This window comes from Acomys minous, assembly GCF_964271855.1.
Source record: "Acomys minous genome assembly, chromosome: 15".
Classification (NCBI taxonomy): Eukaryota; Metazoa; Chordata; class Mammalia; order Rodentia; family Muridae; genus Acomys; species Acomys minous.
Window position 1 is genome coordinate 26763281 of NC_140497.1, and position 27245 is coordinate 26790525.

A 27245-nucleotide genomic window follows, 5' to 3' on the forward strand; every position below is an offset into this window, starting at 1 on the left:
GATTTCGTGTGGATTCAATACAAGCAAACAAGGCTGAGAGATGAGTATCGCTTTTTTTTTTTCTTTTTTCTTTTTTCCCTGAGACAGGGTCTCTCTGTGTAGCCCTGGAACTCACTCTGTAGACCAGGCTGGTTTTAAACTCAGATTCGCCTGCCTTTGCCTCCCATGGATTGAGATTGAAGTATCATGTTTTTAAAGGAAAGGAAAATGTCCGTTTACCTGCAGAGAGCTTCGATGGCATCTCTGTCCAAGAAATCATGTTCTCTCTTGACCAGGGAAATATCAATAGGGAACAGGAGATCTGTAAGAAAAATAAAAACAAGTTCATTGCTTGAGGCAGTGCCTAGATCTTGACAAATCAGCCTCTTTTGGCTGAGTGTCTATTGCTCACAGCTCCTCCCTCCCTAGCAAGCTACGTGGGCACTGGAGGCCGCTTATAACAACACCACGCGGCGTCTAAACCAGCTCTCAAGCAGTTTACAAACTCCACAGTTGCTTCTCTGCCGGCAGAAGTGGTTCAACACACTTTCCTCCTTCAAATCAATTAGCGGGAGGTAAATGCCTTACTGTAAATTATAATTTAAGCCAGAATGAATCCAGGAAGGAGTCTCCTTTGTAATGTGGCTTTAAAAACAAAATGTCCTTGCTCACATGTCATCAGGGAAGGGGGCCAAAGGAAAAACAAAAGCAAAAGCAAAAACAAAACAGAACTCAGGCCTGGAAAGATTCAGGGAACAATTGCAGAGGGCAGCTGGAGGGACTGGCCCATTTACATGATAGGATACAACGCAGAGAATTCAAGATATGCTATTTTAAAACAAATATTAGCATTTCCGTATGGCGACCAAGGGGTTTGTAACTCCCAGTTAAACAAAGGACTAACTACAAAGTTACTGTAAAACAATAGCACCTAAGCTCCCCCCACCCCTCACATCTGTAAGGGTCCAGTTCTCTCAGAACAATGGACCACTTTTAACAGCCAGAAAGCTGGGAAGAAGTTCCCCCTTCCTTACTGCATAAAAGGATTCTCAAAGAGAGTGAAATAGAGGCTACAAGCCAGGGAATATGGAGGTAGGTCTACAGCGGGAGGGAGGGGTGGAGAAAAGGTGCTTACACGGTGCAGACAGGAAGTTGCTGGAGGAATAATTTCTTATGTCATGGTGTGTTACTAAGACACCTTTGAGTGATCATGACTGTCTTTTTCAAAATGGCTAGTAGAGAGAGGATAATGAATGCTCCCCCAGACAAAGAAATAGTAAATATTTGGGATGACAGCTATGCCAATTACCTCTGCCCTGATTACCTCATGTTATATCCATGTAATATAATGGTATGCCATGCACACACACACACACATGATGCGTCAATTGAAAAAAAATTAAATATCTTCTTGGGTTCCAGGTTTTGAATTCCCCCCTCCCTCCAAGACAGGGCTTCTGGTAGCCCTGGCTGTCCTGGAACTCGCTCTATAAACCAGGCTGAAATCATAGAGACGCTCCTGCCTCTGCTTCCCAAGTGCTGGAATTAAAGGTGTGCGCCACCACCACCACCCAGCGGGTTTCTAGGTTTAAAAAATTTAAAAAAAAATTTAAAAATCCCTTCAGACATGATGGTACATGCTTTTCATCACAGCAGAGGCAGGTAGGTCTCTATAAATTTCAAGCCAACATGGTACATATGTAGAGGTTTCAGACCGACCATAATTACAGAGTGTGGATAAATATACCCAGGCACCATGGAAACATGAAAACAGCTCTGAAACTTCACTGGGTAAAAGCAAGTTATCCTCCTATGCAGTTCAGCTATTAATGTTGGCAAATGGCCTTCCCAAAAGAAGGCACACACAGCAAGAATCATGAGTCTGTTGTGGGTCACCAAGGTGCAGAAGCCATCATCCCAAAAGGACCATCATACCAGCATCATCATCACCATCACCACCTCTATCATCATCATCACCATCATCATCTTCCTCCTCCTCCTCCTTCTCCTTCTACACAATGCTCTTTGGCTTCAAAGATGAAAATGCTACAGCTGGGATGGGTGGCACGGCGAGGGTTGGGAGCTGTAGCTCACTAGTCATGCCCTTCCTTGTTCCCGAGTTGATGAGTAGACTTTCAACAGTTTCTAACTCACAGTCACTGATTTTACAGAATAATACAGAACTCAGTATTCCTTCAGCATGCTGTTTCTTTTCTGTCTTTTGGTTTTTCTGAGACAAAGTTTCTCTGTGTAATGGCCCTGGCTATCCTGGACTCACTTTGTAGACCAGGCTGGCCTCGAACTCACAGCGACCCACTTGCCTCTGCTGGGATTAAAGGCATGAGCCACCACTGTCCGGCTAAGCATGCAGTTTCTAGAGATAACATTTACAGCATCTTTTCAAAAACAATTGTGAAAGCTATCTCAGTATTAGTTTGCCATCTGCTCTTGTCTTCTGGAGGCAAGAGTTAGATTACTCTTACCCTGACTCATAATCTATGCAGACTGAGGAAGGGCATAGTTACAGCTCAGCGACCAGTGAAGATACCAATGGAATTTAGCATTGTGCGCTTACATTTCTTCATCAGTAGACAAGGGGTGGGTGGTGACGCTGTCATAGTGACCACACAGAGAAGGCTAACAGTGCATTGGAATGCAAACTACTGAACAGTACCAAGAGCTCATAGCCCATCCTCCTTGCCTGGTAAGTCTATGTGAAAAATCATGCTATTTTAGCCACTTCTAACTTCCTGATCCAAATTTTTAAATTAAAACAACAACAACAACAAAACAATCCAGTGATGACTGTGAGGAATTCAAGAATTCACTTTTACTTGCTCAGATTGTTTTCTAAAGGATCACCCCCCCCCCCCCCCCCGCAAGACAGGGTTTCTATGTGTAACAACCCTGGTCTTCTTGGAATTTGCTTTGTAGACCAGGCTGGCCTCGAACTCACAGAGAACTGCCTGCCTCTGCCTCCCGAATGCTGGGATTAAAGGCGTGCACCACCACACCCTGCCCAGGAAATGGTCTGAACCCAACTTCCAGCTTGTGTTTAGAGGCAGGAAATGCAGACAGCCAGGTACCAAAAGAAGCTAACCAGAAGACGAGGGATCTGAGGGCTGTTATGCCTGTGACTGTGTGTGGCTTGTTCATCTGGCACAGGGGCAGGATGAGGTGGGAAATGCTCAGCCAGAACATGGCAGGGCACATCCCAGGGTCAGCTTATGCGGCAAATGACTGGGGCAGGAGTCCCCAGGTATCAACCAGGAAAATGGAGCCTGCATTTTAGGACTGTGAAAGTAAGACAGGGGGGCTGGAAATTGGATTTACCAAAACCAACAGGTGCAAGAAGGCGCCACCCAGTAGCAAATCAACATCCCAAAAGGATGTAACTGAAGGCAATTTAATTCTTAAGGAAGAAACCAAAAGTCCAGCCACTGCAAATCCAATTATCCTTCTCCATCTCCAAGAGAGCTGTGAATTAGGAAAGCAACGAATGCTGTTCCTGCTTCCACCTCTGAAGAAAGCCCTTTAACAGGCTAGAAGCTGTGGTGGTGTTAGGGAGTGAGGTGTGGGGGTAAAGCAGCTTCACTGTGTTAAGTATAGTGTTGACAACCAAAATAAAAGAAAAAGAAATTGTAGATATGCTGTGAAAGCAACAGTAAGCTATTTCAGGATGTGAAAATAAATAATCCCAAGTACTGCCAGAAGGAAGAATACTTATCACAGGTTAGGAATCACTCGGCAACTCACCTTGCTTCACTTGAAAACGTTTCTATAAAATGAGAGCCTTCGTCCCTACATTCTAGCATCTTTGGTTCAAGAAGGTACTCTATGCATGACCAACAGAGAAAAAGTCAAGCCTGTCTAGCCACAAACCCCTTGATCTACAATGGTGCTCCTGCCTGCAAGAGATGCTAGGCCAATGGTGGCACGAAGCTTGTGGGAGGAACCAGCCAAGAGCTGGTTGACTTAAGACCCACTCCACGAGATGGAACCATACCTGACACTGCTTGGGTGGCCAAGAATCTGACACTAGAGAGCCCGGGGACCTTGGGTAAAACCAAATACTGGCGATCTTAAACAAACAAACAAACAAGTAAACAGAAAGCACCCCACAAACAACAACAAAATAGCAATAAAATGACTTCTTCTAGTGACTCACAGATCAGTTCCTGTCCCAGTGGTCATCAGAGAAGCTTCCTACTACAGCAGATGGAACAAAGACAGAGACCACAGCTAGGCAGTGTGCAGAGAGTGAGAGACCTGGGAACACTAAGCCCTAAATGGGATGTCTTAGGTACTTACCCTGTTGATAAATTGTGTGTGTGTGTGTGTGTGTGTGTGTGTGTGTGTGTGTGTGTGTGTGTATTGTAACAAAATGTTTCCAAATAACCCCTAGCTCAGTATTGTCCCTGAACTCAGTATCATGGCTGTGCTGACTTAAAATAAGATGGCATTCTTGGCTTACCTTCATAAAGCTGTGCATACTGGGGGAAACCAGTCACCCTCAGCCAATCGCAAGCTTCCTTGGCTTCAATTTCTAGAGACAAACAGAAGACAAATTTGTTAGCCACATTATCACTGATGTGGTTTTCCTGCATTAATAAACTGACTCTTAACAGACAAGTAAAATATAGCTTCTGTGAAACAAAATATACCAATGGCAAACAAACCAACAAAAGGCCCACCAAATGCCTTACATTTTATACATATTTCAGTCTTTTAAAAATGAATGTTGGTGCTAGAGGGATGGCTCAGAGGTAAAGAGCGCTGGCTGTTCTTAAAAAAAAAAAAGTCCTGAGTTCAATTCCTAGCAACCATATGGTGGCTCATAATCATCTATAATAAGATCTGGTGCCTTCTTCTAGCATGCAGACACACATACAGGCACAGTACTGTATAAATAATAAATAAATAAACCTTTAAAAATAAATAAATAAATAAATAAATAAATAAAATGGATGCAAACAGAAAGGGCTGGGGTTGTAACTCAGTGGTATAGCCATGTACAAGGTCCATGCACATGACCCCTAGGGCTGCAGAAATACAAACAAACAAAGAAATAAACAAAATCCAAGGTGGGGGTCCCAGCAGCACCGTTCAGCACTGCGGCTCCTGGAGACCCTTCCAAAAACAATGCCCAGTGAGAGTCTGGAAGGGGCAGAACCACTAATTTGAAAGCCAGTTTCAGAGGTTTCTTATTTTCTGCGTCAACAGAAACGTACCAGATACATACTCGGGTAGAGCTTGGCTGGGAATGGGTACAGCCCTTGTGACACTAGCGGACAGGGCGTTCTAATAGCCTTGAGGAGAATGGGAATTCATCACTAGGAGAGAGGCCCAGGCTGCCTCAGGAAACCGGGGGCATGAAGTCACTGCTTCCCAGCATCTTGGCAGGAGAAACTGCCTAATAAAGGCCCCTGCTTCCCTGTGGTTAAACATCTTGTAGATAGTATTGATAAACAGAGAGGCCAAGAGCAACTGACACACTGTGTTAAAACTCACTCGAGCACATATTTACAATCCTGTTAAAACTGACTCGCAGAGGAGGTCTGGGACCCGTTAATTAGTTTCTGTGTTTGCACAAAGAATATTCCTTTCAACTCCTCTTCCTACCTTCGTCAGGCCCTTAGAGTGCCTTCTTTTTTCTTTTTTCTTTTTAAAGTTTATTTGCTTCCTTTATAGATGTCGCAACATTGCTTAATCAATCCCAGATTCCCATCCTCACTGACCCAGGGGTCAATCTGGTGGCCACTATTATAAATACACACATACTACTTTTATCTACTAACTGAAGGTCTCCTACCCCTCCCCCCTATAAAAAAAAAAGTTCTTTTGCTTTTTGCTTTTTTGTCCTTTCAAGAAAAACAACTTTTTAAAAACTTTTATTCATTAAGGCAAGTAAGAATATCATTACTGGGCACACACCAAGGAGAAAACAAAGCTGTGATTTTTTTTTTCCAAGCTAGTTAATACCCAAACTGAAATGAGGATGACACTGGACTGTTACTAAGTAGCACGGTAAATGGTGCTTTCGTGAATCGATCCGGTGCAGAGATAAAAGCAGCATTACTGAACACATGATGCCGGGCCGGACAGGGAAGAGCCAAGAGAGAGGTTTCCATGCACAGGGGCTTCGCTGCTCGCATTGTGTATGGTACACAGATATGAATTACCGGAGCCCAGTCTTTTTCGTGTATTAAATTTGTTAATTAAAATTATTAGATTTATTTATTTTGTGTTTGTGTGTACGCACGTGTGCTAAGGGGTAACACGTCGAGATCAGAGGACAGTTTGTAGAAGTCGCTTCTCTATTTCCACATACAGATCATCAGCCTCGGTTGCAAGCCCCTGCAGAACCGTCCTGCCAGCCCTCACACATTTTTTTTTAATCTATGTCTTGTCTTCATAAGGAATTAAGGAAGTTTTAAACAAGACTGTAAAGCAGGGGGCTGGGGAGATGGTTGGTAAGAAGTCCTGGGTGCGCTGCACCTCCAGGGAACCCGGGTTCAATTCCCAGCACCCACATGGCAGCTCACAACTGTATGTAACTCCAGCTCTAGGGGACCAACACCCTCACGCATACACACACATGCAGGCAAAACACCAATGCACAGAGAATGAAAATGAATAACAGTTAAAAAAAAAGATAGTAAAACAGTTTCTAGGAGAATATTTATTGTAGGAAGAAAAAACACGAAGACTGAAAAAAATCGCACTTTTCCCTCTGCGTAGCCTTCCTGTCTCTCAAAGACGGCTACAGACTACTTGTCTTTAAAAAGTGTTTTATTTTTTAATTATCTTTCATTTTTAGAGATTATATCATTTCTCCCCCTTCCCTTTCTTCCCTCTAAACCCTCTCAAATACCCATCCTTGCTTTCTTAGAAATTCATGACAGTGTGTGTGTTTGTGTGTGCGTGTGTGTTATGTGTATGGGTGTTTTACATGCATGTAGATATGTGCATCACGTGTATGCCAGGTGCACAGGGCGGGGTCAGAAGAGGGTATTGCATCACTGGACCTGGAGTTTCAGATGTCTGTGAGGCAGCATTTTGAGCACTGGGAATGTAACTGGGGGTTTTCTGAAAGCGCAACAAGTACTCTAAACCACTGAGCCATCTCTCCAGCCCCGCACGTTCATGGCCTCTTAAAAAGATATTTAAAATAACTCACTGTTTCCTTGTCCTTACATAATATTTTCAAAGAACAGACTGTTGAACACTGGGTAACAGACAGTTAATAAGTAATGTTTTATTTCTTTTTACTCCACTGAAAAAGTGTCAAGTCGCTAGAAATTCTAAACATCTATCCATTATGGGGTGTACGCAGAGAGAACACCAGGATGGAGCACATGCAAAGGCCTTCACTAGGCACCAGCTCACCGGAGCTGGACACCTGTTTACACTATGTGCTTGATTTCTGTACTAAAGAGGCTTCATGTTAAAAGGTGTGAAGGAGGCGGTGTACTTTTCCTAAACAATCTTTACATCTATTACTGTAATCCTTTATATATTACAAGTGCTTTCCATACACATTAATCACTTAAGGCCCCGTGCAACTTCAGAAACATTCAGATGTCTACGGCTGGCTTGTGTCTCAGTTATTTTCCATCATTAAGAAAATGCTATGTTCCCATACAACCCCAAGGTTGAAGCCACCCAGTCACTTTTAGGGCCACTTGGCTAGAAAAGAAATGATGTGAGCTGGGGAGATGGCTCTGTGGGTATGAACATTCACTCTGCAAGCATGAAGATCTGAGTTCAAATCCCAACACTGATGTAAAAAACAAAACCAAAATGAAACAAACAAAAAAAACCACCCCAAAACCAGGCAGACAGGTGAGATCTGAGGAGCTCAAGACGATCTAGAGCCTTCCACACACCAGTTCATTTCCTCACACTGATCCAAATACGTGCTCATATCACCCTCAAGATAAGAGACCGACCCTAAGACACAGACAGAAGTTGTCAACCACCTCTCCTGAAAAGTAAGCCCTATGTCCCAGATAAGAGAGGGAACAGGGACTCACAGAATGGTAATCTCTCTGTAGAGTGGGCTTTTCCTGTGGGGGGGAGGGAAGGGGCAATGAAAAAAAAGCTTAAGATATTAAAAAAAGAGCCAGTGAGGTACCTGGGTGGGTTAACATTGTTCTTGTGCAAGTCTGATTACCCGAGTTCGGTCCTGGAGCCCATGGTGGAGAGGAGTGAGGTGTGAAAGCTGTACTTTGATGTACATAGGATGGTCATTCCACCGCCACCCACCCCCATCCCCCCACCCCAGCCCCCACCCCGCCACAAAATCAGAGAACACTAGATGCCCTTGAGCCAGTCACCTTAGCATTGCTCCCTGTTCATGGCTCATTGTGAATGCTTCCACCTGGCTCTAAAGAGAGACCTTTCCCTTGAGTGCAGGTGCATGGTGTTGTGAGAACAGCAAGGATGATGTTTTTAAAACAGAAAGGCCACCAGAGACTTGAAAGTACAATGGCAACACAGTGACACTTGTAGACGAGGGTTTTGCAAAGCAGGCAACAGACAAATACGTTAAGGAGGAAACAGGAAATTTTTCTTGGACGCAGCTTAGTTGTTGGTCATTCATAGTTCTGCACACGAGATGAACCGAGTGCGGGGACCATTTGTGCATGGCTGGGAGCCCGTAGCCCATACTTTACACATTTCCTGGCTGGCTGGGGTGACCCTTTCTTTTCCCACCATCCTTTAACAGTAAGTCTGCTGACATTCCCTGAGCCAGCCATCCCGCTGCTGAGCTCCGCCGATCTGACAGCCCAGATGTGTAAGTCGGGCTGCAGTGTCTCCACAGTGGATTTCGTTCCTTCTTTCCCAGCATGCTAAGGAATGAGAGATTGCTACAGATGTGTGGGCAAAGGGTGATGTGTACACAGAGCTGTCCTGGCTAGGAGCAGGCAAGGAAGGGGTGTGTATGCTTTCAAATCCAAACCAAGAGTCACTCCCCCCTGCCTCCCTCCCCACCCCCCCACCCCACCCCCACCCTACCACCTCTACACATATTCCTTTAAAAGAGAAGCAAGGGTTAGCTTATCGGGCTCTCCTCTAGGTCAAGGTGGTCAGCAACACAATGGCTTTACTAACAGTGCACCTCCACTACTTCGTGGGTGGGGCTCATGGGGTGGGTCACTGGAGGAGCATTCAGGGCCCACAAAGGAGAGTATAGTAGTAAAACATCAGGGACCACAGTGATTCTCACTGGATGGTGGTGGCATTACCTTGGGGACTTTCTACGAGTGCCAAAGACCATCCGCCTTATTTTATGAAAAGCTCTCTACGCAATGTAAGTGTAGGCAGGACTGACAACACCTGCCCAAAGAACAGTCACTCCCTAGTCACTGCTGTATTCCAGGGCCTAGTACATCCTTTCGTCCTGGATTCTTCCTTTGAATCTAACAACTCATAGGTAAACCTATCCCCACTGTCACTCACAACAAGTTCCCTGGACTACCTAGACCAGTTTCCACTAACCACATATTTCCTTATATCCGACCTCTGCTAAGAATGGTTCAGCAACTTCCTATCACCTTTGAGTTATAATCTGAACCCCCTGCCTGTCTCTTCAGCTCTTGAAGGCCTCCAAATGCAAACTCTCTCAGTTCCCAGGACGCCCTGGCTATTCCCAGCCTGTGTTCTCTCTCCAGACTCCAATAAATGTCCCCTTTCTTCACCTCGCCAACTTCCCCCTTAATTCAGGTACACCCCCCCAAATCCTCGCCTTTGTACACTAGAACCAAGTGTATATTGGTCTTAAGAATGTGACAAAAGAAATCATTAATATTTTCATTTCTTCAAAGGCAGACTAAGAACTTTCACTTGACAATTATAAAAATAAATGTTAAACATACACAGCTGCTGAAGGCTGGCTAGCGGGAGTTATCTATGTAAAGTGAATTCCTACCAGGCCCAAGTTACATAGAATACTTACTTAATATTTATTAAACTCCAATGTTATCTAATCACAGGAAAGATTCTGAGAGCATTTAGGCTGCATTCCTACCCTCAGGTGCCTAGAAGAAAATTCCAAACATCTAGGGCATATGTTCTGGAAGCTTCGGGTAGACAGGGCAATCACTCAGTCTGGGCTTTAGGCAGACCCAAATCCGCCATGGGGCATTGAGTGAGGCAAGCCAGCCTGCATTTTCTCCTTCACGCAGTCTTTACTTTCTGACCTAGGAGAGGAGCTGCCAGCTATCTTCAGGGATAACCAAAGCCCCAAGTTCCTGCCAAGCAGGAAGCCAGGTGGAAAGGCTGGTCACAGCCCACCTAATCTTCTGGGTTCAGGGGGCCTGATGACCCTCTGCCCACATCTCAGGAATCAGTTTCTCAAGTGCTCTTCCAGGGCCTGGCTGCTTAGTAAGTCCCAAGTGAGCTGTTGGGACTCAGTTTCCTGTGGAAAGTCCTAACAGGAACATATAAGGTCAGGCTGCTTAGGACACTCCCCACGTAGGCCCCCTCCCATCCTCTCAAACCTCATCAGTGTCCCTCAACTGATCCAGCCTCACTGGCTTCCTCCTACCCCTCTCTCCTTATTTTTCCTTCTTCCACAACACGTGCTGTTTACATTTGCTGTGCCCTCTCTATAAGCTCCAGGACCAAGTCCGCCTGTTTCGTTCGCTGATACTTCCCACCCCCCACCCCAAGTGCCACACTATTTTGTGGCACTGTGGTCCCTCAATAAATAACTGTATAAACTAGTGACTTAGTTTTTTGGGCCCAGTCATCCTAATTTTGATTAACAACCACAGCGGGAAACACATTTTACAGTTTAAGCTGCTCTACACATGCATGTCTATAACTGTGAGTTTGTGTGTGTGTGTGTGTGTTATATATGTACATGTGACCTTAAGCTTCACATAGCATTTACAGGCTCTCTAAGCTTTCGCCTGTGCTATTTCCTTTCTGTCTACCGTCCCTTCTCTAGGGCATAGTCTCTTCCTGTCAACTTTCAGAATCCTCACTCCTCTAAAAGTTTTGGAACTAGAAACTATTGTAGGAGTATTTCCCAAGGTTGCATACATTTGTTGACGCTTGTATCGCCAAAACGTTATAAACTGTTTTTAAATGAAGCAATGCTTTGATTTATTCATGAAGGCTATGTTCCTGGTACAGAGGATATAATACCCTCAACGTTTGCTTATGCTTGGGGCCATAGACCCCAAACTAAGTTTAATTTTCACAGGAAACTCTCCAGCCTATAGAAAACTCTTGGACACACACACACACACACACTCACACATTGTTGCTGTGCTTTAAAATTTTACTTCTCCAGTGACATTCTAACTCCTGAGGAGGCAGGGAGCTGGGTGCTGGCATTCATGTGGGACCTTTCCTGTTACAAGGGAGCTACCCCAGAGTCTGGATAATCTGCTCAAATTCAGAGGCACCAGATGGTGTCTCCAGGCCAGAGAGCTTCTTGCCCATTCCATGGCATGGAGCTCTCACTTGAGTTACTCACCAGGCTCTCTGAGTTCCAGTTTAAAAAAAGCAGCAGCTTGGGGCCTTTTCTTCCTAACTGTCCCCTCCATCTGTTGAAGATTCGGAGAGAGATACATACACTGCTTTCTAGGGAAGAATATACCTAGAAATAATTTAAGGAGGGGAATAAAGAAGCCGCCTTCCCTTCCCCATGTGATGTGATAACAACTTAATGATAAAGAGCTTTCCTCTGAAAGAAGGAAACCTCCCTGGAGACACCCCGAAAGCAAAGCCCACACCCAGGATTAAGCGCTTGAGAGGACACATCGGGCAACGCAGAGATCACATCAAGTGAAATTTCCTTTGGGGATCCTTTTGCACACGCATTTGCGAAGTACTGCTTTTACCACTCAAACCAGGCAAGGCGGGGCGGCTCACATCACCGCCATTCTGGGTGGATGCGAGCTCCCTAGTGACAGGAATGACAGGAATACATGGCAGGTAGGTTATCTCCCAGATAATCAAAAACTGGCACCTGCGCTCCAGAGTGAAGAGGTCAAAGTAAGAGGGAAGCGCAGGACTGAGGATCGATGCAGCAATGTCACCGCTCCTAGCCATGTCAGTCTAGGGTGAGATTAAAAGTAGACCTCTGCCAGCCCCACCCCCACCCCACTGATCCCATTCTGCTTTCATGTTAGTGATGAAAGTATCACTGCAAAGCCCATTACTCTGAATGGCAATTAAGAAAGAAAGGAAACACACACACACACACACACACACACACACACACATTAGGTCACCGCCCCCATCCATCACTCAATCGATGCACATACATTTATGCACTTCTAGGATTCTGTGTCAAATACTTAAAAGACTTCAACTTATCTACTATGGAAAACGGCTTGTATTAGGTCTTAGGGTGCTGACTACATACATTAAGACAATTTCAGGAAAGGAAGTGACATAGCTTTAGTGTCTTGTCTTACAAAGCTTTCCTTTTGTAAAAGGTTACACAGTTTCCTTTAAGGCTAAACACCCGATTACAAGCCCAGCGTCTGCTGCCCCATCTCTGTGCTGAAAGGCTGGCATACACATCAGGTGTTTCTCTCTGTAAGTCAGCAAAGCTTACTATTCTGCAAAGGGCAGCTCCCTAATCCAGTCTTTTTGCCCCAGTGTCCTCCAGGAAAATAAAACATAATAATGATGCTATCTGAACCTGAAATTAGAGATAAAGAGGATAGCAAGGCATCCAACCGAAACAAAGCAGCAGCAGTCATAAAAGCCATTTCTGTCCCACCTCTGTTTTAGGTATTTCGGATAGGAAAAAAAAAAAAAAAAAAAGAAAAGAAAAGAAAGAAAGGAAATCAATAAAGGAATGAAATATGTCGCTATGCATTACCAAAGACCAATGAAAACAGAACATGGCAAATACTATTTGAAAGTATGTACTTTGACATGCAGGTTTTTTGTTTGGGTTGGGTGTTTGGTGATCTGATGACCAAAGTTACACAGGGGAGATAAGAGCGGGATATCACCACCTCACGCAATCAAATCTGTACACAAACTATAAGAAAAAAAAAAAAAAAGAAAGAAAAAGAAAAAAGAAAAGAAAAGCACAGTCTCATCTTCCTGAATTAAGAGATAATTTTATTTAAGATTGCTTGGGACCCCCCACACACAGCCCAAGCACACACAACTTAAGAGTTAAATTTTAACTCCTGTCCACGTACTAAATTCCCTATAAACAGGTTAAGGTCCCTATTTTGTGGCTATCCCTGTCTGTTTACACACACCAGCAGGAAGGGGTCTGCAGTGCTACAGGGCTGGCTGTGACCTTGGACACTGAAGGATTGCAGCTGCCCCTCAGCAGGGGACAGGCCTTTCAAGGATGCCTCTGCAAAGTTCCGGAGTTTCCCTTGCTGTGACTTTGGCAGATTCTGGAGCGTCACGCAAAACCCCCTTTCCACATCATAGGGTTTGCTCTGAAACAGGGAATTCAGTGCACACTGGCTCTCTCTCCTACGAGGAGGCCTCCACCTTATCCAGCTTGGAGAAAATAGCCTGGATTTGTCACCTGAGTGTAACAAAGGGTACACAGAGACAGTGTGGCTGCAAGGGCAGACCCCCTACCTGGGTCACAGGCCATGTCATGGCTTCCTAAGCATGGTGAGCCTGGGAGAGCCAGGGTGTGGAAAACTTTTGTTCCTCTGACATCCTTTGGAGACTCCTCCGGGAGAAGGAAGGCGCCTTTGTGACAAGAATCAGGAAGTGACTTCCAGTTCTCTCTGCAGGACGCTCAAAGGCGGGGCGGGGCTGGGCGGGGCTGTGCGTACAAGAGAGATCAAGATGTGGGTGGGAGGTGTCAAAGACACCTGAGCACCCAGCCTTGTAGAGTACAGTTCACAGTTCCATTACCTTTACCTTTTTCCTCTACGAGGGGAGGCTGACCTGAAAATCCTACCAAGCAGAGGCAGGTGTGAGGGATAAAAAGTACTCGATATCATAACCGTAAGTCAAGGAGGGGAACAAAACCAGGGGCGCCTGATGAAGAGAAAGCTTCTTGCTGTTTTGGCTTGAAAGGCAAGGGTTTACCTGTGGTGCCCAAAAGCCTAACTTCCTAGCAGGCAGAAATTCTGCAAGATGCCAGTTGACTGTTTTCACTGAGATGGAACCGACGTTTCTCTTAGAAATTAATTTCCCAGGACCTTCACCACAGAAAGCACTGCCCAGTCCCAGGAGAGGTTAGACTTTCTCAGTGTGGTATTCTGACACTCAGAGGTTAAGGACAGAAGCTCTTGTCTCTATCTGCTTGGCTCCAATCGCATTACACTCTCCGACAAGCACAGATACCCGAGGAAACAGGAGTGTCTGCAAGGCTCTGTTGGAACATTCTAGAACAGCCTAACTCTTGACTGTGAGAGTCTGCAATAGCACAGAAGCTAAACATGCAGAGGTGTCTTCCTGTCTGCTGCTACTTATTATGGCCAGAAAAGAAATAGCGAGTACAAAAAAGATCATGGCAGAGACATGCAATTAACTGTCCCCAGGAAGACTCTCCAAGTCATTATCATTGATCACCATAATCCTCAACAATAACAGAGGGGCCCACCTAAGGGAGAAGTGTGGACAGGCAGGGTAGGCTGACAGACAGATCTCCCCAGCTGAGTGTCCCAGTACAGTAGGGCCCCCCTCTGCCTCAAAGTCAACTGCAAGAAATCAGAGTAGGAAAGGAAAAAAAACTCCAGAAACAAAACACTTTGAGAGTCTTCAATAATTTCTGTGATGGTTAATTGTTGCAACTGTCCTATTTTATTGTGTCTATTGTGAACCTTTTGCTATGTCTAATTTATGAACTTTATCATAAGAATGTATTTATGAAAGGGGAAAAAAATCACGGTCCGTATAAGGATGGGGCTGTCTATGGTTTCAGGAGCTCACCAGGGACTTGGAATATATTCCCCAAGGATGAACGAGGACTAGTATAACTTGAGAATGAAAGAAAACACCATGGATGGCACACATCCGCAGCAATAACATGTTCCTATAAAACAAATTGTAACCCTCCTGCGTGGTCCCTTCAAAGACAACTGCTACTTAACTCCGCGTCCCTCCATTGGCAAAGGACAGAGTCAGGGATAGAGACTGCTGCCTGTGAAAGGTCTGTTCCAAAACCCACTTTCCTTCTCATTTCACAGTCCTGTCGAAGAACACGGGCTTGCATTTTTTTTCAGGCCAGGGTAGACATTAACTCTTCATAAACTGGGCGTTTTAACTTGACCTTGGCCACACAGGGGTAGGGTGGGTGGGGGTGTCTTTTTAAAGATGGATGTTTAAAAAGATTTTTAAAAAGATTTTTAAAAAAACCCAGCGCACCAAGACTCAGAGGGAAGGTTATGGTCAGACAGTATCCTCACTCTCCGGCACTGACTTTAGCTCATATCACTGTATCACTGGCTTGTAAAAATATTAAGAAGGATAGCCACCTTTCCCCTGCTTTGTTTGGCTTGCCTGGAGTCCGGATACCTGGGCCAGGTTGTCTTCTGATGCTCTCTGTACAACAGGGAGACATCAGTCTGCACTGGTTTGGTAATATCCAGAGAGGAAGCGGAAACATCTGAAGTTATTTTTACTTTTGCAGGTCTTGTGGCTGTACAGGGTGAACAGTAGGGTGGATCAAGTATTGTCTGGAGCCCTTTAGGACTTTTTTTTTTTTTGCATGGCCTCATTTCCGTCTTCCTGTTGCTAGGAAAGGGAGCTAAGCATGAGAAACTCGTGTTTACAATACCAGGCCATCCTGTTCAGAACAAGGCTCTCTTCAAAAGAGCCCCATTCACTTCACTCACTGTACTCTGGATGCCCCCAATTCTTCTGGACCAAATCACCCTCCCTTGAATATTTTCAAATTGAGTATTTACTCGACTAACTCATAAAATACCCCTGTCATTTAACCATTGCACCATGCTTTAAAATCTCCACAGGGACACCCTGGGAAACCCAAGTCCTAAGTTTTGCATTTGAAACTACCTCTTGGAGCCTCACCAAGCCTCAGATTGGAAGCGTCTTGCATGAATCTCTCTTGTCCCCTTTAAGGCCCACATCACTTCTCCAAGAAAGAGTTGGCACACTAGCCAGTTTAAAAACTCACTTTGTTTAGTAATACCTTGCTGTGGTCACAACACACCTATTAGCTTGTTCTAATTGGTCTTTGTTCTTTTAAGTACAATACAGAACAAAGGCAACTGCCTTGCATGTGTTCCACAATTAAAGAAAACTCCTTGGATTGCTTCAGTATATTAAAATCTGAAACAGTTTATCCATCTCTCTCTCTCTTCATTTTTCAAGACAGGATCTCTCTGTGTAGCCTTAGGTGTCCTGGATGCAGTTTGTAGACCAGGCTGGCCTCGAACTCACAGAGATCTGCCTGCCTCTGGTTCCTGAGTGTTGAGATTAAAGTGATTTGCATGGAAAATGAGCTGGGTATGGTGAAGCCTGTGATCCCAGCACTTTGGGAGGCAGAAGCAGGTGGCTCTCTGTGAGGCCAGCCTGGTCTACAAAGTGAGTCCAGGACAGCCAAGGTCACACAGAGTAACCCTTTTTCAAAACAACAACAACAACACAAAAAACAGATCCAAACAAACAAAAAGTAGGGAAAACAGAATGCAAATCCTGAAACTATGCCACTTTAGGGCAAAATTTAAGCTGGAGACCGTGTACCCAGATTCTAGATTCTGTGGCTAGGAGGGAAAAAAAAAACATCAGCTCCTGGTTCCTGAACCCCTAGCCTGTTTAGAGCAAGGTGTCATTCAGCTTACGAGAGAGTAAAGTCAATTTGCCAAAAGCAACTTTGAAGATTAAAAAACAAACAAACAAACAAACAAAAACAAAAACAAAAAAGAGCTGGAGATAGAGAAAGTGTCTGCTGTGCTCCGTTTGAAACTCTCTGAACAGTAGTACTAATAAAAAAAGTATGCACCCAGGCTAGGCCACGCTGCAAGTCTGGCATGCCTCAATAAAAGTGAATACAGGCAATCTCCGACATTTTCTCAGGAAATGTCTTGAAATAACTTCTGACGGCACATCTGTTAACCATTTGACACTCCGTTCCCCAGGATTTTGGGTTCTTCTGTTAGAAGGCTGCTTCCTCACAGGGCACCACCCCACCCCCCACCCCCCGACCATCTGCTGCAATCTGCTTGCCAAGATGGCACTGGGTGCCTCCATTAATTCCACCCTTATGGTCAGGCAAATTACCCAGATGAGGAGGACTAGCCTGCAGTCCAGACGGAAGTAGAAGGAGTCAAGCTTTTGGAGCTGATAGGTTTACATTCTGAGGGCTGCTGTCCGCTGGCATGTTATTTTCCCTCATCCCTTCAGCAAACAGAATTTTGCAGGGTTAAAAAAAAATGTAATTTGAGACTGGGCACTCAGCCTTCTCTCAGAGCCTGTTTTTTTTTCTTTTTTTTTCTTTTTTTCCCCTACTCAAATGCGTCACATATGCCACCCCCACGAATCTTTTGGTAATAGATGGCCATGGCAAGGCTGCATTCCTCCGAATCACCAGCCACAGCTTGAAACAACCTCTGACTCTCCAGAAAGAACCCATTTGTGACCACGTTGAGTGTAAAAAGCCTCATTGAAAGCAAAACCGGATGGGGCAATGTTTTTCTCTCCTCTACTGCGCAGATTAATGACTTTAGGCAGGGTTTTCCGTCTAGTTATTAGCATAATTTAGGAACAGAGTGAACTTCAGTGTCACCCTGCTAGACACTTAACGTGTACTAATTTATTTGATCCTCGCAATTTCCACTTGTGACAAGTTACTAGGCTGGGTTGGGGGACAGTCCAGTGAGGCTGCGCCACTTTCCAAGGTCAAGTACCATCTTGCGGGAATGCTGATCCCGAACTCACTTCCTAGGCATCACTGCTCGCACCAAAGGCCATTGAGCTCAAATGACAGAGATGAAAACCACACCAACAGGGTGGGCTGCAGCTCTGGGAACAGCTTAAGAAGGATCAAAGGCTCTTAGCTCCTGACTTTGGAGGAGGGAAAAGGGGCGCAGAGAAGGGCACTAGTCCAAGATGCCGTCTCCTCGATACAAAAAAAAACCCTCAGGCCTGTAGACGTGCTTCCTTCCTTTCCCCAGCCCTTGGACTCTTCCTCCCACGCCAAGGGTGTGGGCTTCTGGTGGGGCTTTTCAGGAACCGCGTCCAACCACCCCACACAACGGGAAAGCGCTGACTTCCCAGGCCGAACCCCACGTGCGATGGGGGCTGGGGGGTGACTAAGAGGCAACCCTGACTTAGCTCGCCCAGGCTCAGAGATCCACGTCGTTTAAAACAGGCAAACGACAACAAAAGAGTCAGAACACTCCGGTACCCGCATTCTGTAACAGTGCTAAGGAAACATTTTCCCCAAGTACAGCTCAAGTCTACACAGTCCCTTAAATAATACAATCTTAGGGAGACAAGGCTGATTTGAAACTTGTAGGGTGTAGGACAGCTAGAAGAAACGGTACAGTCACCCTTCAAAAAGTAGAAAGGGGTTTGCTCCCCCACTCGGAGCACCAGCCCAGGTTATAGGAATAAAATGAGCCTAAGTCACCCGGGCGCCAGTCCGCAGTCCCCAGGCAATACATGGCCAAGGTACGTGACCCAATGTTAAAACCTCCCTTTCCCAACTCTAACCCAAGTTGCTTAAACACACGCGTTCTACTACTATCCAGAGCCTGGGGCGACTCCTCTGCAAGCGTGTCAAAACACACAACCATAACACGGACTTGGCAGAGCTGGGTGACAAGTTCTTCTCGGCCCTCAGCAGCCGCCCCCAGCTATACTAGTCCGACACCGCACAAGTCCATCTTACGTGTAAGGATCATGGTGTCCGGCTCGTCTCTACACATCAAGGTCGGCGTAGGGCTGTGGGAACGCACTGGGAACGTAGAGGTTGCCCCAAGTAATCGGGATCCCACGCCGGGACCCACGGTGGCACCCGGGACGCGAGCCCTCGCGGTCCTCAGCACATCTTGTTTCGCAGCTTTCTTACCCTTCGCCCCAGCTAGAGCAAAATCGTGGGGTTTGATTGCGAAGGCGAAGGGAGCGCTTTCAGGGAGCGGGGCATGAAGCTGGGGAGCCAAGGCTCCTGCAGCAAAGACGCACAGACATGGCCCAGCCAGGAGCTTACAACCCTCCACTCGCCGGCTACAGCGCTCTGCTCTCAGCGCGCTCTCCCTGCGGCGCCTTCCCACTGAGCCCGCCCCCACGGGCGGGACCCACGCTGTGGCCCCGGGCTGTGCTCTGGCTCAGCCCACCGCGCACTAGGCCCCGCCCCAAAGCACGCCCAGGTCCCGCCCCACGCCTCCTCCGCCCTTTCCTGGAATGTTTTCCCAGGGTCTGCATTTCTGCTACAGCGACAGCAAGCGCCAAAGAGTCGCCAACTACTGGCCTCTGGGGTAAAGGCAAAAGTCTGAAGGCGTTTGCTGGGTGCAGAGGTCCGGGCCTCATGCTCATCTTCCCTCTGTCGTTTCCTGGGTGGTTCTGTGCTCGCGAAGCCTCTCATTTCGGTTGGCATCACAAAAAACTTGTGGTGATGATAGGGACAATGCGGAGGTTAAGGATGGATCAGTGTCTCTTGATCAGAAAATGGAGGAAAGAAGCTGATCTTTGGGACACCCACAAGAATAAAGAGGGAATATGAGTGTTCAACACTGCTATGGAAGTTTTCCTCAGCACGTGGGGGAGAGCCAGCATACCTCCGAGCCATTGTATTTCTGACTGATATTTGGACTATCGTCACAGCTCCTAAAACTGCTCATGCACTGGCCCCAGCCTGCAGACATAATTTCAGATGGTGATTCCCGCCACCCCACCCCACCCCAAAGACTCAGGTGATTCTCAGGCAGCTTAGATGGAGGCTCCTCATACCATAAGAAACCCCATTTTGAAACTAGCAACAGAATCTATCTAATCAGGGCAAGGTGTTTAGAAGTCCACAGCAAGTTGGTCCACGGTAAGTTGGTGCTTTATGTGTGTTACCTTAACTGACAGAAACTCATTCTTTCGGTACTAAGTGAGCATTTACTATGAGCCAAATGGTTTCTCCGATGGAGCATAGAGCAGCCAGCAAAAGGGACCCACATGCCTGTTTTTTTGTAGTTGGCTTCTTGCTAGGGAAGCTATACAGTAAGCAAAATAAATTAAGCCTGTCAGTTGAGAGCTGTTAGGCAAACCAGGCAATAGGAGAATTAGGGCAGAATTTATTCTTTTTTTTAAAAAAAAATTATTTGTTTTCATTATATGTTCTTTGGTGCTTTGTCTGCAGGTATATAGCTGTGTGAAGGTGTCAGATCGGAGTTACAGACAGTTGTGAGCTGCCATGTGGCTGCGAGGAGTTGAACTCAGGTCCTTTGGAAGAGCAGTCAGTGCTCTTACCTGCTAAACCATCTCTCCAGCCCCCAGAGTTTATTCTTAAGTAGGGCTGAATACAAACAGAAAAATATATTCCCCTTTATTCCAAACTGGAATGACTTCATAATCACCTGCGAGCTTACAAACAAGGCTCTCCCCACTTCTACCAATGGCACCCTAGTTTACCCTACCAGAATTCCTCGCTTTGGAGGGTGCATTCAGCCTCCATTCAGCAGATCTATGTTGTCAGAACATTTTCCCACAGGAAAATGCTGGAGGCCCAAAGGCTCTACAGGTTGCATGTGGCCTCTGCCTGCCAAGAGGTTATAGAATAGTGGGGAGCAATGGGGGTTGGGGGGGAGGGGTGAATGGAAACGATGGAGTGTTGAGGGCCCAGGAAGGGAAGCAGTGAATAGCCCAAGAAAACGCAGTTGTCCTCTGAAGTGTGGTTGCTGGAGGAACCGTGAACACATCCACAGTTCGCATCCTCTTCCGGTACTCAGGTCTCTGAACGCACAGCCCCGCGTTCTGAATCACATATGATCTGCATACAACTTAGGCACATGCTCCCTACATGCCCTTTAATAATTCTTAGATCAGTGATAATACTTTCTTTTTGCATTCACGGATATTGAATTTAGGGGAGAGCTAGTCAGGTGCTCTGCCACTAAGCATTAGCCCTTATCCCCAGCACCTACTTTTAATTAAGATGTATTATTGTTATCATCATGTGTGGTATATGTACGGGGTGCACACGTATGCTGTGGTGCCATGTGGAGGTCAGAGGACAACTTTTGTGTTCATTCTCTCCTTCTGCTTTTACATGAGTATGAAGGACAAACTCAAGTCAGCAGGCTTGCATGGCGTCTGGAGTTTGCATCTCTGTTGCCGTGATAAGACACGGATGAAGAACCAACTTGGGAGGGAGAAAGTGTTTATTTTGTTTTGTAGCTTATAGTCCCATTAAGAAAGGAAACTAGGTCAGGAACATAGAAGCAGCCACTAAAGCAGAGGCCGTGGATAAACGGTGTTTGCTGGCTTGTCCATGGCTTGCTCAGCCTGCTTTATTATATAATCTAAGATTAACCTGCCCGGTAGTGGCATCGTCCACAGTAGCCGGGGCCCTCTGGCACCAGTCACCAATCAAAAACATGTCTCACAGGCCAGCATATAGGCTAATCTGATGGAGGCGCTTTCTCAGTTGAGGTTCCTTCTTCTCAGATAACTCTAGCTTGTGTTGAGGTGACCAGAAAAAAACTCTTAACTACCACACATGACAAATGCCTCTACCTACTGAACTATTTCATGGGCTCCCGCCCGCCCTACCGCCCACTCCCAGAACTTGATAAACTTTTGGCTAAGATTCTTATTACGTTGCCCAGGCTGGTCTTGAACTCACTAGGTAGCTCTGGAAGACTCTGAATTTCTGATTCTCCCGCTGGGCCTCTGCGGTAACTGGGATCCTGGGCCTGAGCCACTTGGGCCCGAATGCTTTCCATCAGTGTGATTTGAATCCATGGACAAAGAGGGAAGCTGTAGATTTCGTAGACTTTGTCTTACTATATGGCACATCAAATTTGAACAAGAAATTCCTATTTTAAGTGTCCAGAAGAAAAACGAAAGCAATGCAGAACAAAGCCTAGGCCTTAGCCTTCGTGGACAAGAGGAGCCTTTGCCAGCCGGCGGAAAGGAGGGCTCGCAAAGCCATCAAGAGTGTGGACAAAGAATGGTTTTACTAGATGAAAGAGGATCCCCCAACGCTAGCTCGGAGGCCTTTCTGCTCACTTAACCTTCCGCTCATCACCAGGGCCTTCGTTTGTCTGGCTAGGGCAGCTGGCTTTAAGCTGAATTTGTCCACTGAGCTGCATTAAGTGAGATTTGGGTCTTAAGCGCTGGACTCTGAGAGGCGGGCTTTGCCATGCAGTAGAGCGCTTATCCCTGAGCCAGCAGTCACATCTCTGAAAGCTTTTTCAGAAGAACTGGGGAGATGGCTCAATGGCCGAGATCACTTCCTGTAAGTATGAAGACCTGCTTAGAATTCCCAGTATCCAAGGAAAAAGCCAGAAAAGGGGAACCTGTTAGTAACCAAAGCACCAGGAGACTGGAGAATCCCTGGAGCTTGCTGGCTATCAACCAGTCTAATCAAATTGGGGAGTTCTAATTTCAGGAAGGGAGATAATAACTGAGGAAGACACTTGCCACTGACCTCTGACCTCTAATCTCTGACCTCTGGACAGTTATAGAAGTGTTTACACAGAAACCCATATGAACACATCCGTCACATCCACAAAACAAAAAAGAACTAAAACCCCTCCAAAAGGTAAATTAGGTTTTGTAGAGGTAGATTGCTGCCATTAAATCATTGATTCCCAGTAGCAAAGTTTTAAAAATAATAAAACATAAAAATTTTTTTTGTTTTTGTTTCTGTTTTTGTTTTGTTTTTTTCCTTTTTTGGTTTCTCGAGACAGGGTCCCTCTGTGTAGGCTAGTCTGGAACTCACGATATAGACCAGGCTGGCCTCAAACGCACAGAGATCTGCCTGCCTCTGCTTCCCCAAGTGCTGGGATCACTGACATGTGCCACCATGCCTAGCAACAAGGCATTCGTTCTGACAGCCTGTGCAGCCGCAGCTCTGAGGCTATTCACAGCAGCACCCCAGCAATCTCTATTTAGGCTTACTTCCTAATGACTGTGAGATTACCAAAGGAAGAAAAAAACCTTACAGCGAACTCCTATATTGCCTAGCCGACTCAGAGAGCTCTTCCTTGTGATTCCTACACTATCTTATTGATTGAAACTAGATATTACAGATGCTGTCCAGGGACATCCTCTCGTGTTCCATCCCATTATCACTTGTTCAAAACCGAAACACAACTCGAAAGGCTTAAGTGCGCCTTGCGAGTGAGGCAAGTCCCAGTGGAACAGTGCAAACTGGGTTGCCCAGAGACCCTCTAAAAGGAGAGCGGCCAGGGGCTAGACAGATAGTTCAGCCTCTGAGAGCGTGTACCGTTCTTGCAGAGAACTTGACCTGGGTTCCCAGCACCCACATCTGACAGGTCATGACATCCGGTTCCTGGAGGTTCGGTGCCTCTGCCTCCAGAGGACACTTGTGCATATTCCAGTCCCCACCCCCACCCCTGCCATGTATACATCATTAAATCCTTGCAAAAATAAATCTTAGGAAAAGACAGGGCAGGAGGAGGGGAAGAGAGAGGAGGGGCGCTTGGCTCAGTACTTGCTGTTTGGCATGTGCTAACAGAAGAACCCTAATGCATGGGGTGAAATGTCAAAAGTGCTGTCCTCTTTCCCGCCTTCTCCTTTCCTTTGCTTTCTTTGCTATGCTGATAATCAAACTGCCTCTGCATGCCGGGCAGGCACCCCACCACTGAGCTACAACACCAGCCACACTTATGTATATTTGTGTCAAAGCTTCCACTGTTTACATGCTGGAAACTAATTTTTTAAAAATCTGAATCCATCCCGAGCAATTTCAACTTTGGGCTTCATTTATCCCTGGGGCAATGAGTTTAAACCTCTGGTCTAGTGATAGAAGCCAAATAATCTCTGGAAATTTCTTTGCCTCCCTCAGGACTAGAAGACTCCTTCTATGCTTGGAAAATGTTGTAATGTAATTTGTGCTCAATGGAACATTGTGAAATGACTGAAGAAAACAATTTTGACTTGCAATGCTCAAAGGAAATGTGACAAAGGAAAAAATATTGAAAATAATGTTAGCGGGTTTTCAATTAGGGGGCATAATTCAATTTCAAACCCAATGGCTGTCCTGAAATACTCATTTAGTTTTTAACTTCAGTGATCCCAGTTTGGGATCTTCCTGACTTCCCCTAACTGATATTTAGTTTTTTTTCAGATGTTTTCAAAACCCACATGCTGAAGCAGTAGGACAGAAAGGGGAGAGGAAGAAAGGAGCTGGGCAGCGAAAACATTTCTGCTTTTCAAGCGTTCCCAGGAGTAGCTACCTTATTCAGCGATATCTGATGTTATAACTTTTGGACAATTCGCATTCAGAGTAGGAGGAAGGCTAACTTATTCTTCTGGAAACATCTTTAGGCTATTAGTGAGGGTTACAGAGAGACTCTATTCTTTCACAAATGACATAAATCTATTTTTTTTTTTTTTTGGATAATCTCTTAAACCAAACTAAGACCCATCCTAGGTTGTCACATTTATCATTCAAACAAGCGTGTATTAAAGCCAGAGAAAGGTAATGTGAAACAAAGGTGAACGTCAAGAGGGGATCTGGGTGGGGGTGGGGCTAGTTTCCTGGGGGAGAAGGAGAGACAGATAAACTTGCAGAGACCAGTCGGATTCTCTTTCTTCTTCTTCTTCTTCTTCTTCTTCTTCTTCTTCTTCTTCTTCTTCTTCTTCTTCTTCTTCTTCTTCTTCTTCTTCTCCTCCTCCTCCTCCTCCTCCTCCTCCTCCTCCTCCTCCTCCTCCTCCTCCTCCCCCCTCACCGTCCTCCTTCTTTCTTCTTCTTTTCCCACCAAGAGAGTAGAGACTGAACCTAGACAAGCCAGGCAAACACCCAGCTCTTGAGCTGTATCTTTAGCCTTCTTTTTATGTGAAACAAAGCAAAACAAACAAACCAAAAGCATGCTCTCACTGCATTGAACAAAATGGCCCTTGAACTTGGGCTCCTCTCCTAAGTGGAGTCACGGGGCCAGGGTGGGGGGTGGGAGGGGTATGCTCACTCAATGGAAGGTCTGGGCGCTCTGAATTCTTGATCTGGATCTAATACTTCAGTGAGCAGGCTTTCCTGGGATACTTAGCATATTTACAGTAGAATTTATTTGAAAGTCTAGTTTATCCAAAGGCTCAGCTGCAGCTTAGCCTAAGGCCTCACTGTTAACAAGGGCAGAGATGAGAACTCAACAGTGACACATGGGCTCCTGCCTCCGCCACACCCCAATTTCATTGATTCTTGCCAAGATGAGTCTGTTTCTTTCATGTGGCCTCTGGCAATACAAAAATCAAGAAAGTGGCAAACAATAACTGCACTCTTCATGTGAGCAACTAGGCTGCTTACCGACTGAATTAGCCGAGTTAACTGCAGGCTTTGAGTGTCCCTTGTGTGAGCACTCTCTGATTTTAGTTCTTCTTGAGCTTGTAGCACACAATTCCCCAACTGCTGGGGATGGGCTACATCATTTTAGAAGCAAGTGGTAGTTCAAAATGTGGATTAGAAATGTTCATTGTGAAGCATTAAGAAAATATGTGAAAGTGTAAAGAAGAAAACTGAAGCTCGGTAATCAAACAACGTAAGATTACTGAGAAATATTATAGGTCTAATTCTATCTACATGCTTAGGCTCCTAGTCAGACGAAATTTAGATCACAGCATATATTGTTTCATTATGTATATATGTACTTAGTTACTATTTCATTATGTGTATCTGTGCTTAATTATTAAGGCTGGGCCTCATGCAGCTCAGGCTGTTTTTGAACTCACTATGTGGCAAAGGATGACTTTGAACCTGTTCTCCCTGCCCCTGTGTTCCAAGTATTGAGATCACAGGCATAAGCCAGCATGCCAGGTTTTAGGCACTGCTGTGGAGCGACCCAAGCCATACATATGCTAGATACAACTGAGCTACGTTCCCAGCCCTTACTGTGTAATATTTTAATTAGCATACCTGGTGAATTTGCTTTGTTGTATTTGCATTACATCGATCTTATGGGCATATCAAGCAGTTAATTAAAGCTGACCTTTTTATTTTTTCACCATTATCTTTAATATAAATTTAATTTAAAGAGCAAAGATAATAATTTTATAGGTAAATTCACTTACTTTGAATTAAGAGGTCAAATGATACTGGGCATCTGATCTCTGTTTATCTATCTATCTATCTATCTATCTATCTATCTATCTATCATTTATCTACCTATCTTCTACCTACCTACCTATCTATTGTCATCTGCCTTTCTACACTGTCTTCCAGAAATATTTTTGGCATTTTTCACAGAGTTTGAAAGTACTTGTTTCTTGAATAATAACTTCAATTGCTACCATTAAGGTGATAAGCAAAAAGAAATGCTTCCCCATTCTTCACATTTCTTTGAATACTGAAGTTGTATTACATTAAATTTACATAACACACAATTTGCTATCATAACCATTCCTCAGTGATGAGTTCATATCTTCATTGTTACGTGGCCAGCACCACTTTCTATCTTTATTTTTTAAAAAAAATCATTCTCATCTTTATTATTACACTTTCTATCTTTAGAATTTTTCTTTTTCCCAACCTGAAATTCTGTTCCTATTTTACGTTAACTTTGATTATTCTTTTCTAGCCTCTGATAGCAACCATTCTAATGTTGTTGAATTTGACTATTCCTTATACTTTATATAAATGATAAAAGGAATAATACAATATTTGTTCTTTTGTGCATAGCTCATGATGCCTGAGTGTCTTCAAGTTCATCAACAAGTACACATGCACATGTATTGAGTATATGTGGTGATTTGAATGAAAATGGCCCCATAGGCTTCTAGGTAGTGGCACTATTAAGAGGTGTGGCTGTGTTGGAGTAGGTGTGGCCTTACTGGAGTAGGTGTGGCCTTACTGGAGTAGGTGTGGCCTTGTTGGAGGAAGTGTGTTAGCATTGGGAGGCAAATACAGAAAGATCTCTGAAGCCAGCTGGCCAGCTACTCTTGCTGAATTGGTGCGCTGCACCACATCTGGCTTTTGTGTGTGTGTGTGTGTGTATGTGTGTATTGGTGGTGCTGGGGATTTGAACGAAGTTCTTTACTCACTAATCTTTGACTGATTTAGAAGTATTAAGTGTATATTAGCCATTTGTCTCTATTATTGTGTTATTTTTGACACAGGGTCTCACTGTGTAGCCTTGGCTTACCTGGCCTAGACTCACTCTGTAGACCAGGATAGC

The 27245-nt window shown here is 45.2% G+C and overlaps 1 protein-coding gene across 5 annotated transcripts in view; it reads right to left on the reverse strand.

Annotated features, from left to right (window-relative positions):
* The window catches only part of DLC1 (DLC1 Rho GTPase activating protein), a 370802-nt gene that overhangs the window by 25213 nt on the left and 318344 nt on the right, over positions 1-27245 (reverse strand). For 3 of the 5 annotated variants that reach the window (XM_084758087.1, XM_084758086.1, XM_084758088.1), the window contains 2 exons: positions 4454-4525; positions 220-301 (listed from right to left, as the gene is read on the reverse strand). In XM_084758087.1, the coding sequence (XP_084614213.1) occupies positions 220-301; positions 4454-4525 (154 nt within the window). Of the gene's footprint in view, positions 1-219; positions 302-4453; positions 4526-13560; positions 13755-18793; positions 19195-27245 lie in introns of those variants that run through there. The other 2 variants (XM_084758089.1, XM_084758090.1) reach the window with 2 other exon arrangements.